The 16,618-nt window shown below is 36.7% G+C and overlaps 1 protein-coding gene across 1 annotated transcript in view; it reads right to left on the bottom strand.

The window, feature by feature from the left end:
- The window catches only part of LOC115212329 (synaptotagmin-17), a 44,036-nt gene extending 31,910 nt beyond the window's left edge, over window positions 1–12,126 (bottom strand). Inside the window, exon 1 of the mRNA XM_029781192.2 lies at window positions 10,275–12,126. Coding sequence (XP_029637052.1) covers window positions 10,275–10,298 — 24 coding nt within the window. The 5' untranslated portion in view covers window positions 10,299–12,126. The remainder of the gene's footprint in view (window positions 1–10,274) is intronic.
- Between the last annotated feature and the right edge of the window lie 4,492 nt (window positions 12,127–16,618).

The following is a 16,618-nucleotide window of genomic DNA, read 5'->3' as shown; positions in this document are numbered from 1 at the left end:
AACCGACAAGGAAATCATCAATACGTTAAGAGCTGCAAGCAAGTGGAAAGCACTTGGGATCAAGAAAGTCCTTCATATCTGACTAAAGCACCTGATCAGTACCAAAGGATAAATAGTAACACCTCTCAATGAAACTATAAGCCAACCAGAATCAACACCTGATTGTATGCCGTAGAAGGAAACCTACACTACTTCGTCTCAGAGAATACCACAAAACTATAGGAGGAGACCCCCTTCGGTCATGAATGACCATGGGATTGCTCCTAGAAAGTTATCACAAAACTATAAACCTGTAACAAATTACCAGTATACAAAGCCTTTATATCCCACATTACATTACAAAGAGCTACATATCTACAGAACAATAAATTGTAAAAACAGAAAGAGTGCTGAAAGGGAATGTATCGTTGAATAAAGAAAGGTACTGATAACTCACAGAAGACAGTTAGAAGAATACAAACCTTGGTATGGCTTGAATTGACTACCAAAAAGGATTTAATAGCAATTCCCACATATGCAGAGTATTTCCTGTATCTATTATTCTAGGGACCCTATTCTTAGACAAAGCAGCTCTAACGAAAAACACATTACACAACAAAGAAAGGCAATTAAGACTAGCATTATACCTTTAAGAAGAGGAATCTTCTAAGGGAATTCTTTATCGACCCTGCGATTTGGCCCAGCACTGCCTCTATTAACAAACCTGTCGAACGAAACTACTAGGTTTGGTAATCTGCTTCGAGTGTGATTTGATTCGGATCTTCAGGTGGGTACGAACTGGGATGTGATAACCAGCAGAGTAACCAGTTTCATTCAGAAATTGATAGAAAGAAATTCTTGCAAGTGTGGCGAATGCGTAAGTCCTCTCTTATATACTACTGCCTAACCGCCTTTCTCCAGTTTTGAGCTGACTATTATTGGTACATCATCTTTTTCATGTTTTATGCATACATTAGAGCAAATGTAAAAATGAAGAGAAGAGCGCAAACGTTCTTTCAAGAAAAAAAAATGAAAGAAACAAAAACCTTGATACGGAACACTTTGCCGAAAGTTGGAGAGCCTTGCAGTATTTTTCACTCCGGTCAAGTGACAGTATGTAACAATCAATCAATGAGGCACGTGACCGCGATAGAAAGAAAGTATCGATAGAAAGAAAGTATCTTAGCCGTGCTTTTCCAAATATACAGGAAGTTTCCTTGTTCCATCCAAGCCAGAGTGCAAGAGCATATTGCACTATCTTCAATTTCTAAAATAAGGAGCAGGGCAAAGTACAAACCCAAATAGTACGTTATGTACCTCCCCAAACGCTGGTTCCGCAGTATTGGGGAAGGAAAAGCAAAAAGTTACTATCAGAGACATTGATAACTATGTCGACCCCTGACTGGCGCGATACGAGTAGATCGTCAGCGCAGATAGAAGATTTTGCGATATATGGTCGATTGAGATCAGCTTAGACATAGAAGTTCTCATAACTCTGCAAGAATACAAAACAGTTCAAGAGTTTTGTCCTGTAGAGAATACTGGCAGGTATATCATAAAACTGAGTGTCCAAGGTAGACGACCAATTAAATAAGATCTTACGAAGCAGACCGAATATCATGTGAGAAAGAATCCGCCTCATTGTTGAGCGAAATTAAATGCACAACCGTTTGTAAAACTAACAAAGCACTTATAAGACATTTTGCCGAAAGATGGAAAGCCTTGCATTATGTTGCTCGCTGGCCAAATGCCAGTATACTGCAATCAGTCATTGAGGCCCGTGACCCGCGATAAAAAGAATCCTATCTGTACTTTTCCAAAGACACAGGAAGTTTCCTTGTTCCATCTAAGCCAGAGTTAGTGACAGTCTTATTTCTTTATTGTCCACAAGGTGCTAAAAATAGAAGGAACAAACAAGGACAGACAAAGGGATTAAGTCGATTACATCGACCCCAGCGCGTAACTGGTACTTAATTCATTGACCCCGAAAGGTTGAAGGGCAAAGTCGACCTCGGCGGAATTTGAACTCGGAACGTAACGGCAGACGAAATACCGCTAAGAATTTCGCCCGGCGTGCTAACGTTTCTGCCAGCTAGCCGCCTCGAGCTAGTGACAGTCTTGGCAGATGCTATAAGTGGAGGAGCATATTGCTCTATCTTCTGTTTTTAAAAATAGGGGACAAGGCAAGGTACAAACCCAAATAAAGAAGCATAAAAGTTACTGTTAGAAACCTTGATAACGATGTCGATCCCTGGCTGGCGCAATATGGGTAGATACAACATTCACAAGAAGTTTACAGACGAATTATAAATCGAGAAAGAAATGGGATTACATTTTAAAGAGCATAAGAAGGACAAACAACTAGTTCAGCCTTCGGATAGAATTAACAAAGTATTAAATTTCAGTCATCCAGAGAACGCTGGCCTTCACTTAACCATGATAACTCAGAAGTTCGTCTCTGAAAATTTTGGAATGTCAGGAAAGAAGTAGATTTGGAAGCGAAATCAGAAACAATTTTTGTATAGATATCTTGGTCAAATTATCATCTGCTTTGTCGTACATTTGTTATTTATTCCGTGTAAATATTGCTTTATAAATTTTCAATTCGTCGAACAATAGGATTATCTAACACACACACACATAACAGTTCAGGGAAAAAAATCACACGAAGATTTCAAGTTCAAACTCCATAAAAAGATGGCATTTCAAAAACAGCAAGAGACACCAAAGGGTCATGACCTAGGCGGGTCTGACTCCTTTACGTTGTCAGAAACTAACGGACCGAAAAACTTGCTTGACAGGAGTTCTTTCTCTGATGATTTCTCCAGCTATCCTCCCGTCCCGTAGTAAATTTCCTCTTACTATAACGGCTTTTATCCTTTCTGCCATCTTTGTATAAATTGTCCGTCCCACCCTAAACACCTTTTTAAGGCCATTTGTTTAAAGTTTCTTTGAATTTTTCTGTGTCTCGTCAACTTCTTGTGGCTAATAAATAAAAGAGGTGGATGAATATTCAGAAAAATGCTTTATATTTCTTCTGGTTTTATATCTTCTGATTTCAAATCCCGCCGAGGTCAATTTTTGCCTTTCATCACATAGAAGGCAATAAAATGGAATAAAATACCTGCCAAATACTGGGTGGCGTTGGAATGGACAAACTATCACCCCTCAAAATTGTGACCTTGTGCTAACTCAGAATTCATTATAATTATTGTTGTAGTTTTTGAGAAGACAAAAAAAGGATTTTATTATATTTAATTGGTGAAAAAAGTTGTTTTTATCTGTTTCTCATTCTGGAATATTGCGAAAGCCTATCGGATTTATTAAGAATCCACTCCAATTCCCTGTGGTGGAAAAGGGTTCATCTTGACATTGCTGTATTTAACTGTATATGTTTTTACGACTGACTTGTACTTGCAAAATTTACTCGTGTTGCAAGATGGCCGCCTCAGAAATAGCAGAAATAACTACTCGCCACAGTGGTAGTAGCAGTAACGTTATTAACGTAATGAAATACACAACCCAATTATTTTCAATCTCGAAAACACATGAAAAAAAAAGCAGATAATGGGAAAATTAAATAAGCAGAAAGCTTCGAGCATAAATACGAAGTCGCAGAATGGAAAACAATAAAAAGATAAATAATGTGGAAAACAAAAAGCAAATAATAAATATAAACAGATCCAATAGTAAAAAGGAAACAACATTTCATCTTTTGTTAACGTTATGGGTTAAAGGGAGTTCTTCGATATGAGTCAGCTCCCGCTAAAACAAAATGCAAAAAAAAAACTGTTGGGGAACTGTGTTGATAATCACATCGGCTGAGAAATTTCTCCAAGAAAAAGTAAGGAGGAAAATTGCGGATCTCCGTATTACAAATTTTGGGGAGAGCTTCCCTATGTTCTTGAAACATCTCTCATGCATCTTCACGACAATGGAAGAAATGTGCGCTCTTAGTCAGGGTAGGTAACATGGAAACACTGTCTGAGGAAGCGATAAAGAGACAGGAGGTAGTGTTAATGCACCATATTCCTGCTTCCTACCCAAAAGTTGGTGCCACAGTATATAGATCACAGAACACAAGAGTCACCGATAGAGATATTGGTACTGGTGTTGACATTTGGCTTATCACGTTTGTAGCACATTACAGGCAAGTGGTGAAAACGGAAGTGACCCACATCAGTATGTGATCAGATGGGGTTTGCATGGCACTCACGATCATAATGACCTTCGTAGACCATAAGGATATCCCAAAATTATTCTCCATTGTGTTTTTATCCGGCCTATTGGCCTTAATTTCTCTGTGTGTGTGTATTGGCATATCCCAGAGTATGGTTGTTTTCTCATTTTCTGTAACCTCTTTTGGTGTGTGCCTATACCATCTTTTTTCTGTTGTTATTCCGTAGTGTTGGAGTAGCTTCCAGTATATATAGGTTCCAACTCTGTCGTATCTGTGAATATATTCCTTCTTAGCCTGGGCTAGGCAGCCAGAGATGATGTGATTTATTGTTTCTTCTCCATCATCACATATTATGCAGTTACTTGTATTCCTTTCATTACGCGTTTTAGGTGATTTCTGGTGGGAAGGCTTTGATCTTGCGCTGCAATTAAAAATCCTTCAGTCTCTGCTTTGAGTCCTGAGATTCTCAGCCATTGTTGGGATTTTATTTTATTTTCTGTTTAGCTTAACCCAATATTTGCCAAACAAGGGCTTTTCTTGCCATCGTTTCATCACGATGCGTTGCTGATTCAGTTTTAGTTTGGATTTCAGTTGTTTTACTTCTTTTTTGTACTTGTCATCTTCCTTAAGACAGAAAACAGTTTTATTGCTTTGTTCGTGCTTTGTGGCTATTTGTATTAGTTTTCCCTGCTTCCAAAGTAGGTATTTCTGTAATCCTATGGTGGTTATTTTATAATTGTTTTCTAGCAGTATAAGGCCTGTTCCACCTTCGGTACATTGTTTTATTGTTTTGTTTTACTTGTTTCAGTCATTTGACTGCGGCCATGCTGGAGCACCGCCTTTAGTCGAGCAAATCGACCCCAGGACTTATGCTTTGTAAGCCCAGTACTTATTCTATCGGTCTCTTTTGCCGAACCGCTAAGTGACGGTGACGTAAACACACCAGCATCGGTTGTCAATCAATGCTAGGGGGACAAACACAGACACACAAACATACACACACACACACATATATATATACATGTATACGATGGGCTTCTTTCGGTTTCCGTCTACCAAATCCACTCACAAAGCTTTGGTCGACCCGAGGCTATAGTAGAAGACACTTGCCCAAGATGCCACGCAGTGGGACTGAACCCGGAACCATGTGGTTGGTAAGCAAGCTACTTACCACACAGCCACTCCTGCGCCATTGTATATATTGTCTTTCTATGTCAGACTTTGGGTGGTGCATCCTAATTCCTGTCATTATTTTTCTTGATTTCCTGTCTATTCTGATTAGTTCATTTAGAGTCCAGTTAAGAATATTGTAGCTGTAACTTATAATTGGGACGGCTAGAGTGTTCATACCAATTATCTTACTTTTTGGCAATCAACTCTGCTTTCAGTATTAATCTAACTCGTCTTCATTTATGTGTGTTGTATCGCATCTAGTTCATTGATTCCTAGGTATTTGTATGTCTGGTTTTGGTCTTATTCATTTACTTTATCTAGTGTGTTGTTACTCTTATCTAGTTTTTCCTCTTTTCAAGGTTGCTTCGGCACATTTTTCTAAGCTAAATTCCATGTTTATTTCTTTGGTAAAGTCATGTACTGCCAGTAGTAATGTTTCCAGCTGTTTATCATTTGTAGCATACAGTTTTAGATCATCCATATACAAGAGATGGTTGATTGTTTTACCGTAACAGTTATATCCATACCCAGTTCTGTTTAGCGTGTCAGATAAAGGTGTAAGTGCTAAGCAGAAAAAGAGTGGAGAGAGCGTGTCCCCCGGGAATATTCCTCTTCTAATGGGGATAGCTTTGGTTTTTATGAGTCCCTCTTTTGTTTGGAGCTGTTGCACTGTCTGCCATTTATTCATGGAATGTTTTATGTATTTTATGTTATTGGTGCTACTTTGTTCATGGCTAGTATTTCTAGGATTCAGGTGTGGGGAATACTATCAAAAGTCTTTCGGTAATCAATCCAAGCCATACTTAGACCCTTCTACTTTCTGCGACTGTCTTCAGTTATGGCTTTATTGATCACTAGCTGATTTTTGCAGCCGTATGAGCCCTTGCAGCATTCCTTTTACTCTTCCGGAAATAGGCTGTTTTCTTCCAGATGCTTACTCATTCCTGCGATATTATTTCTAAATTGTAGGGAGACAAGTTTTCGGTCTGTAATTTTGTGAGTTTGCCGTTTCAGTGGATTTGGGATTTAGGATAGTTTTCCCTTCCGTGAGCCATTCAGGCATTGTCTCTGGCTCTGCTAGTATTTCATTAAATTTCTCAGCCAACGTTTGATGTATTCCTGTTAGATATTTTAAGCAGAAGTTGAGGATCTTGTTGTTCCCGGGTGCCTTCCACTTGTTTAGTTTTTGCAGTGCCTGGGTGATCTCTTCAGTTGTTATAGGAGTCCAGAGTTGTTCAGGTACTGTGTTTGTTGTTTTGATAGATCTTTTCTGAAGTTGTTCATTCGTCGACCATATTTCTTTCCAAAATTCGTCCACTTATTCTGCTGTTGGTTCTGCATTGATCTCTATTTTACTTTTTATCAAGTTCTGGGTAGAATCTTTTGGGGTTGGAGTTGAACTATTTGTTTTGTTCGAAGAAATTTTGGCATTTTTTCATACCGGCAGATTCTTTGTGCTTTGGCAAGGATATCTTGCTTTAGCTGTTCTTTTACCTCAGATATAAATTGCTTTGTAATTTTGTATTTACGTAGGATTTTCCTTATCGCCTTGTTGCTTAGTAATGTTGATTGTCAACTAGTTTCATTAAGGATTGACAGATCCTTTTTTTTTTCTCGATACTATTTATCCACAGGGTTTGATTGGGTAGTGATACTCTTATTTGGATAAGTTTGATGGGGTATCCAGATTCTTTTGTGGCCACATAGACTGCTGCATATATTATATCATTTAACCAGGTCGTATTGCCATTTGTTTCTCTAGCTATTAGTTCTGTGACGGCCAGGTTCATGCTATTTATTATTGATGTTTTATAATAATATAATAATAATAATAATAATAATAATAATAATAATAATAATAATAATAATAATAATAAAAATAATAATAATAAAAATAATAATAAAAATAATAATAATAATAATAATAATTATTATTATTATTATTATTATTGTTATTGTTATTATTATTATTATTATTATTATTATTATTATTATTATATTATTATTATTATTATTATTATCATCATTATTATTATCATTTACTCTTAACCTGCATGTTTGTTACAATCACTTGCCGAGACACACCCAGTGTACTAGGGCCAGTGAGGGATAAGAGATGTCACAGTATGACTGAAAGCTTGGGAAGGGGATGTGGCAGGGGATGTAGCGAAATATCTTCATATAATACCCTAAGTTGATAGGGTTTTTCTAAAGATGTGGGCAGTACTTGTTAGCACAATCTTTTGGGTTTCTCTGAGACATGGTTCTCCTGGGATATTATCTAGATGCTTTTCACATCCCATTCTTATCATACTTAGGGTACCCACGATAACAACAACAGTTCTCGCTTTAAGATGCCACATCTTTTGTATTTCAATATCCAGGTCCTTATATTTGTCAAATTATTTACAGATATATTTTATCAGTAGGAACATCTATTAGCTTACAAGTATTTTATTCCCAATTCTTTAATGACTATATCTGGTCGATTAGCCTGGATCGTTCTGTCAGTGTTGACTGGAAAATCTCAGAAGATAGTGACATTTTTCCCTTTTTATTATTATTATTATTATTATTATTATTATTATTATTATTATTATTATTATTATTATTATTATTATTATTATTATTATCATTATTATTATTATTATTATTATTTTATTATTATTATTATTATTATTATTATTACCTCCACCTTAACGAAGGCAGAGGAATTGTTTTCAGTCGTGTATTTTTTTGTTTGTCCGTGGACAAGATATTTCAAGAACCACTGGATGGATTCGGATGAAACTTTCATGGAAGTTTGGCCTCTTGACTGGCACGAACTGATTAGATTTTGGGATCGATCTAGTACAAGGATTCTGCATAATTTTTCCTGTTTTGTTTACTTAACTTTTGAGAGCGGTCGGGTTTATTTTTAGTATTCTCGTTTGTGAGAGCAGTCGATTTTGTTTCAGATATTCTCATTTCAAAAATGATCTCTGGCTAATCGTTGAGAGGACGTTGGTGTTGCCTTGGTGGAAGCTTGCGCTCTCTGGGTGCTCTTCTTCTTCTTCTTCTTCTTCTTCTTCTTCTTCTTATTATTATTATTATTATTATTATTATTATTATTATTATTATTATTACTATCCTCTTCTTTCAATTTTGTTTCCATTTCTTGCCGAGTGTCTAAGACAAAGTAACTCACTGGATACATTGGTAGACCATTAAAATAAACACACCAGATTGTTCGTTTACAAAGTCATGTTGTAGAAAAGAAGGGGAAGAAAGAGAGAAGGAAAAACGAAAGAATAACATGTTTTTAATAGGCTAAAAATGAAAAGCAGAAAACAAAGAAAATAAAGGGGGAAAATGGAAAGAAAATTATTATTATTAGCATTGAGTTAGAGACCAGTGCATGCCATCAAAGTGACACTGAGGTACAAATATATGAAGCCCAGCATACCCATCATGACTACCCATCTGATGAGTGTACACCATGTACATGCATTACAACCACATGTGCTCGATATGGTGATTTCATATTAAGATAAACAGCGCATGACCTCGCAGGTGGGGCCCAGCTAGAATTTTCTTCGGGTCGAATAGTTCATCCCGCTCAAAAGGTCTCTGAATAGGTTTTGTTTAAGGATGTTGAACGAAACACCCATGTTTCCAGAGGTGAATTATTCAAACCCCAAAGAATTTCTCTCAACACATGGCTATGATGCTCTCCCACTACTCCTGCTTGTGATCAGAGATGCACATATCGCCGACCACTAAAGGATATGCTCAGCTTGTTAAGATCAAACAAATAACAAGCAAATCTGTGGTATTGAGCAGAATATTTGTTGTAGCCCATCTTTTATACCAAGACAAAACAATGTACATGATAACACTTCCAATCAGTTAAGATCAGAAGCCAAGGGAGCCAGTATCTGGTACTGCATCAGGGTATTTATTATTATTATTATTATTATTATTATTATTATTATTATTATTATTATTAACAGTGTCATCGAAGACTGCGACTCTAGATTTGTGTCCAAACGCCTAGGAAATAAACGATGATGATTCTATCAGCAGCAAAACTTTCTTTGATAGCATTTGAATTTCACAGGGTTTGAATCTGAGTTTCTTCTGGAAGAATATGAAGACGTTGTGAGTGAGAGATGTTAATTGTTCTCAACTGATCGTTATGAGGGTCAATGTGAATAAAGAATACTCATGCAAATACAGTTATCACCGCAGTTTATTGACTGAAGTAGAATGCAGTTCTGACAAGCCGTTTTTGTTGTTTAAACACAGATCAGTGCTTATCCAGCAGACCTATTAAGAGTGAAATATTTTCCAAAAAATCTTTATAAGAGATGAAAATAATAGCTATACTGAGAAGTAATGTTTCTCGCCACATCAATATGGCTGTTCCGTAGCAACTGACGTTATCACCGTTTTTAACTCCATGGTAAGGATTTGCTCCCCCGCTTGCAATCTGCACCCAACATGCATCGATAACCGGGTGGAGGTGGCTACTTCTGCGGTTAAAAACGGTAACATCGGTTTCCAAAATTGATTGATAGAAATTTTTCGCGGTATTCTGCAATTTTTTTTTTTTAATAAAATTTTATAAAAATGTATTCTATAAAAATGGTATCTACTATATTCATAATAGTTATATGTTGTTGTTTTTTTTGAACAGATTATTTCTCTAAAACAATTTTTGATTAATTTAATGCCTTATTAAAATTAAGATGGGAAGGACTACTCGTAAAATATATAAATTTTGGTTCTGTGATCATTAGAAAATTGTGTAAAGGTTCCTTGACAAAATTAATTTGGAAAACCATGGCAGAGAGGGAGACTTGGCCACTGGTTCTAGCAAGTGTTACATCCTCTCTCCCAAGTTCGTTCTGATAAGGTATGAGAAAGTGAAAATATAAAGTAAACTAAACAAGTAACTTACCTTGTTGAATTTTGAATCGGTCATGGTTGAGCGGTTTCTTTGGCACGGAAAGAAAACTGTAACGTTAAGCTTGTAAGGTGGGGTACCACAGTTTGACCATCAATGGAATCTGTACGACTGGGAAAATCAGTTGAAGTACTTGACAGGCTTTTGTTGGAATATAACAGTCAGTAAGTTGTACATGGGCTGTGGATGGATACTTATAATATGGTTGATGTATTCTCCAGAAGACCATGAACTGTTGGTGGATTTATGCGTCCAATAAGCATTATATGGATTTAGAGTAATCGGCTTGTATGGTTGGTGTATTCTCAAAAAGATCCCGAACCGTATGTGGATATATTAAGTCAGTAAACGATATATGGACCGTGATCATTTATATGGCTGGTGTTTTCTCAGGAGAAAAATGAACCATAGGCAAATTTATATGGGCAATAAGCTTTTTATGGACGGTGGATAAGCATTATATGGCTATACGATCATGTGGATAAGTAACTGATTTATGGTTGGTAATTTTTGTAGAATACCATGAACCATGTATAGCTGTATATGGACTGTTGGAAAATAAAATTTATATGGTTAGTATATTCTCTGGGAGACCATGAACCATTTCAAATAACTGTATGGTTATTTGGTTATTTATTTTATTATATGATTATTTACCGAGGACTTCCGTTGGCATACTGGTAGAGAGATGTTTTCGCTTTTACTGTCTTCTACCGTTGGTGTACCAGTAACAGGGTTATGTTCATTGAGGTATATTAGTACTACGTTATGTTCGCTGTGGACTACTCTTGGTATATGGTAAAATCTGGACTACTATTGGATTACTATTGGTATATTGGTAAAAATGGTGTTTATACTGTTGACTAACTTCGTTAAAGTGGTAGGGGGATATTTTCAGTTCTGCTGTTGGTATGGCAGTAAAAGGATTATGTTTACTGGAATATACTGTTTCTAAAGTGTGTTCACAATAGAATACTGTTTATACTGGCAGCAGACTGGCTTTGTCAGTGGTATACTAGTAGAAAGTCGAGTTCACTCTGGACTGTCGTTGGTACTTTTAAAATCACTTGATTGTGAGAGACATGAGCAATTTACAGTAATACGCATTCATCATAGATAACCACTCAGATGGTTGGGTCGAAGAAGATTTGGAGACAAAGTTCTTGGAAGTACTGTAAGCTGGAATGAAGAGGTTTGGTATTTGATATCTGTAACATATGTCCAGGTCACACATACAGACCAACATACTATTGTATTCTGTAGTGGTTATTTTTATCAGGTCCATAGACAAATTAAGATTTCAAATACCGAGTGATTTTTGCCTCGTTTGAAGAATCAGCGGAATTTTAATCCAGTTCAGTAATCCCTGTGAACTTTTAGATCCCCTTTTTGATGATTTCTGTTATGGCTGACAGAAAATTACCTCATGACTTGTGGAGTAATGTGCATGTATTGTGCATGCCTGTGTATTGCCTGTGTCCATGCTTGAGTGTGTAGATTTGTATGGGTGCAAATGGAGGTGCATGGGTATGTTACCAAGTTTACTGGAAATGTTGAAGTGGGATAATGTGAGTGGAACTTGGAAGAAGCTTTTCACAAGAAGGACACAAAGCTGTGTGTGAGGACATTTGTATAAATGCTGGTAATAGCGTGAGAATGTGTAAGAGAACGGGAAGGAAAGAGAAAGAGTTGGAAGGGGATTATTTAAGGAAATAAGGTAAGCTATATCTATTTATCTATATATCTATCTAGCCTATTTAACTAGTGAGAAAGAGAAATCGCTGAGGCAAGGTATTTAACAGAATGAGAGAGAGCGAGAGAGACTTGAAAGAAATGCAGTACATGTGTAGATGCATGTATGTAGGCGTGCGTGTGTGTGTGAGTGAGTGAGTGAGTGAGTGAGTGAGTGAGTGAGTGAGTGAATGAGTGAGTGAGTGAGTGTGTGTGTGTGTGTGTGTGTGTGTGTGTGTGTGAGTGAGTGAGTGAGTGAGTGAGTGAGTGAGTGTGTATGTGAGTGAGTGAGTGAGTGTGTGTAAAGACAGGACTACAGCAATACCCACAGTTTCCACGAGTCAAAATTTTGAACAAAATATTAATGTATCATTACAGTACATATACCGACACAGCTATAAAACACCAGTTATATTTTGGTCTGCTCGATTTGAGCGACAATACTAACAAGGAGAAGAACAAGTTACTTATATAACAGATGTAACAATTGGTGTAACGCCTCAAGACGCACTGTGTCAGTGCAGTAGCGTGGAGGTTGAAACCCGATCAAATGTTACTATCACTTGTTTTTTCCAGGATCACTGATCACCGTTGCTATTGTATGTTACAATGGGTATCTTCTTTTGCTTTCTTATTTGGCAAACTGACCACTGGGAATGACTCTCAGGGCTTCAGTGCTCTGACTGCAGGTGATTATTTCTTGAACAATATTCTTGCAGACTTTTGCCACGGCTGAAGATTCAGCTGAACTTCGATCCAGTTGAGTAATCACTGAGGCAGACTCTTAGTCTTCCTTCTGATGGCATTTTCTATGGCTGACTGACCAGCTGGATTTTGTTCTGGTTCATTGATCACTGCAAAACAAGAAGAAGTAAAAATTTATTACAAAGAAATATACGGACATTTAGAAAGAAATTAATGTTAGGGGAGAGTTTTCAGCATTTAGATTTGGTTGTATGTTTAGGATAAAGTCTCTTCCTATACATGGCTGTTTTGTTTTATTAATAAGGTTTATTATTTAAAAGTGGGATTCCAGTAGGTTTCCGCCACTCCCCTGTTTTAACATCCAAAAGCTGAAAAGATAAAGTTGACTCTGAGTGAATCTGTATTAAGTCCAGTGGAATCATACGCTCGGTTTGTTAAGGATGACTTTTCTGCTCTCTTTGCTCTGTAGACGGTAGAACCATCACTGCCGAGATTGGAAATGTAAGACATTCCGTCTTAAGTGGGTCACAGAAGGGTAGTGTCTTCGTACGTGGGTAGTGTCACCGTCATTGTGTCGGACACAAATGGAACTGTACTGGCAGATTACTGCATATTAGCAGGAACATATATTGGTTTCAAAATTTGGTACAAAACCAGCAAGTTCTGGAGAGGGGGTAAATTGATTACATCCCCCCACAAATGCTCAACTGGTACTTATTTTATCGGCCACAAAAGAATGCAAGGCGAAGTCGACCCCGGCAGAATTTGAACTCAAAACATGAAGTTGGACGAAATGCCGCTAAACATTTTGCTCGGCGTGATAACGATTCTGCCAACTGGCCGCCTTCACAGGAACATATATTAACTAATAAAAATGAACTTGTAAATCGACACCTGGAGAGGTAAGTTCATACGTACCACTGGTTTTTATCACTGGATCGACGGTTTAGATCAGTGGTTCTCAACCATTTTTTACCTATGAACACTCTGTAATTCCTATTTTACTCGGATAGACCCTCATAGCCGTTTCATGTTTGAAAACTTTTATGCAAATGATCTTTTATTTAAAGGAAAGTGACAGGTTCAGTTGATCAGGAAACCCTCCTGTTGTCAACACCCAGTACAGTAGTATCTCGAGATGTGCAGGCGTCAACTGAGCCTACGACAACTGCACAACTTCTGTATAATGGCAGTAATGAGTAGATGTGATCATCGTTTGCCAAGTTACAACCCAGAATCAAATGTAAACCAATGTTGAGAATTTGGCACTTGGAATGCTGCTAGACACTGCACTCTTGTAGCTGGACAGTATAGCTAGTGGAGTTACACACACTTACACACACACACATGTACACACACACATACACACAAGCAAATAAACACATACACAGATACGTATATGTATATACGTGTGTGTGTGTGTGTGTATGTGTGTGTATGTGTGCACGTGCGTGTGTGTGCTTGTGTGTGTGTATTCATGTATGTATCTATATATATATCCAATAAAACCGTTATAAACTATAAATTCTCTGAGCAAGGCTAACCCCTATCTCAATGACCAGAATCTCAGTGAAGAACAAATCGAAATCAATGAGAATACTAGCAGCAGAAAACTCTCAACGAAAAACCTATAGAAAGACAGAAACACAAACATATACATCTAACCTTCATATTTGGCATATTTATGTATGTATGTATGTATGTATGTATGTGTGTATGTATGTATGTTGTATGTATATCTCTCTATCTATCTATCTATCTATCTATCTATCTATCATCTATCTATCTATCTATCTATATATATATATATATATATATATATATATTATATATATAATATATATATATATATATATATATATATATATATATATAGCTTTCAACATGTGATCTCTTGAGCACCACCAGCTCAAAATATTTTCTCCTCTGTCTTCCCTCCTGGGATCTTTCCTTCTCCTTGTTTCCGACGAAGAGCTCCACTCGAACGTTAAACCCTCCTTCCCTTCTTTCCTGAGCGTCAGTAATACTTAATTGTTCCACGTCCTGCGTTGCTGTGTTTTTTCTCTTTTTTTCTGTGTTTTCTTGTTTGGATTAACTTATATATATATTATATATATATATATAATATATATATATATATATATATATATATATATATATATATATTATATATATATATATACATAAGGTGTTCAGAGGTGTACGGATACTGTATGTTAAGAAAAGGAAGCAGTCAGAATTCTGGATAATTCTTGATTAGCGCTTTCGTTCGTTTAACCGAACTCTTCAAGAAAAATTGAACCAAACAAAAATTGAGTCAAAAGTTGGTTCAATTCTTCATGAAGAGTTCGATTAAACGAACGAAAGAGCTAACAAAGAATTATCCAAAATTCTAACTGCATCCTTTTTCTTAATATATATATATGTATGTATGTATGTATGTATGTATGTATGTATGTATGTATGTATGTATGTATGTATGTATGTATATACATACATACATACATACATACATACATACATACATACATATATATATAACGCCAGTGCCCCAGCAAACTGCGGTGCCCCAGCATGGCCACAACTTTGAGCTGAAACTGATAAAACAATAAAGCAATATATACGTGTGGGGGTGTATGCGTATGGGGGGGTGTATTCACATACATATATACAGAATACTGTGTAAGACGTAGATATAGTTTGTGTGTATGAATTTATGTGTCCCCGTTTGTATCTCTAAAACTAGAGCATCTTGGGCACACATACTAACATATTTATCCAGTCTTCTCTTCCAACAACCACATGTGTTTAACACTCATCACCTTACCCAGTGCTCACTCCAGCATCCGTATGTGTCACATAACCGACACCTTGCCCAGTTTCTCTCTCTCTCTCTCTCTCTCTCTCTCTCTCTCTCTCTCTCTCTCTCTCTCTCTCTCTCTCTCTCTCTCTCTCTCTCTCTCTCTCTCTCTCTAACACTCGTGTGTAAGCTGTGTTAGTTTCTCCAGTCCCTCTTCCAGCCACCACATATTTCTAGTGTGTGTCACTTTTCCCAGGTTGTCATCCAACACGTTCATTTGTTTAGCTATCTTTATTTGTCCAAGCTCCTCTGTCAATACGCACCGGATCAGTTAGGAACGAAAAAAATAAAATTAAAACAAGACCACTCAGAGAGCGCAAACTTCCGCCAAGGCAGCACCAATGTCTTCTCAACGATTAGCCAGAGATGATTTTTAAAATGAGAATATCTGAAATAAACTCGACTGCTCTCACAAACGAGAATACTAAAAATGAACCCGACTGCTCTCAAAAATTAAGTAAGAAAAAACAGGAAAAATTATGCAGAATCCTTGTCCGGGACTGGATCGATCCTAAAATCTAATCAGTTCGTGCCAATCAGGAGGCCAAATATCACTGAAAGTTTCATCCGAATCCATTCAGCAATTCTTGAAATATCTTGTCTAAAGACAAACAAACAAACGTGACTGAAAACAATACCTCTGCCTGTGTTTTTTGAATTGACTATATGTGCATATATATATATATATATATATATATATATATATATATATATATATATATATATATAATAATATAATATATATATATATATTATATATATATATATAATATATATACATATATGATTCGCCATGTTGGACCGCTGAAATTTACAAGTTTGTTTCCTTTTCTCCCTCTGTTTATTTTATCTTATTCCTTTCTGTTGAAGAGTGTAGGCTCGAAACGTAGAAGACTTCTTCATTTTTCCGAGCGTCAAACTAATACACATGCGTGTTGTTCGTACACCTTCCTTTGTCTTTTGTTTTTCAATAAAATTCAACTATGTGTGTGAGTGTGTGTGAGTACACACGTGGGGTGTATGAAATATATATATATATATA

This window comes from Octopus sinensis, linkage group LG5 (genome assembly GCF_006345805.1).
Source record: "Octopus sinensis linkage group LG5, ASM634580v1, whole genome shotgun sequence".
In the NCBI taxonomy this organism is placed as follows: domain Eukaryota; kingdom Metazoa; phylum Mollusca; class Cephalopoda; order Octopoda; family Octopodidae; genus Octopus; species Octopus sinensis.
The sequence above is the reverse complement of the archived record's forward strand: the minus strand, read 5'-3'. Positions and strand labels throughout refer to the sequence as shown.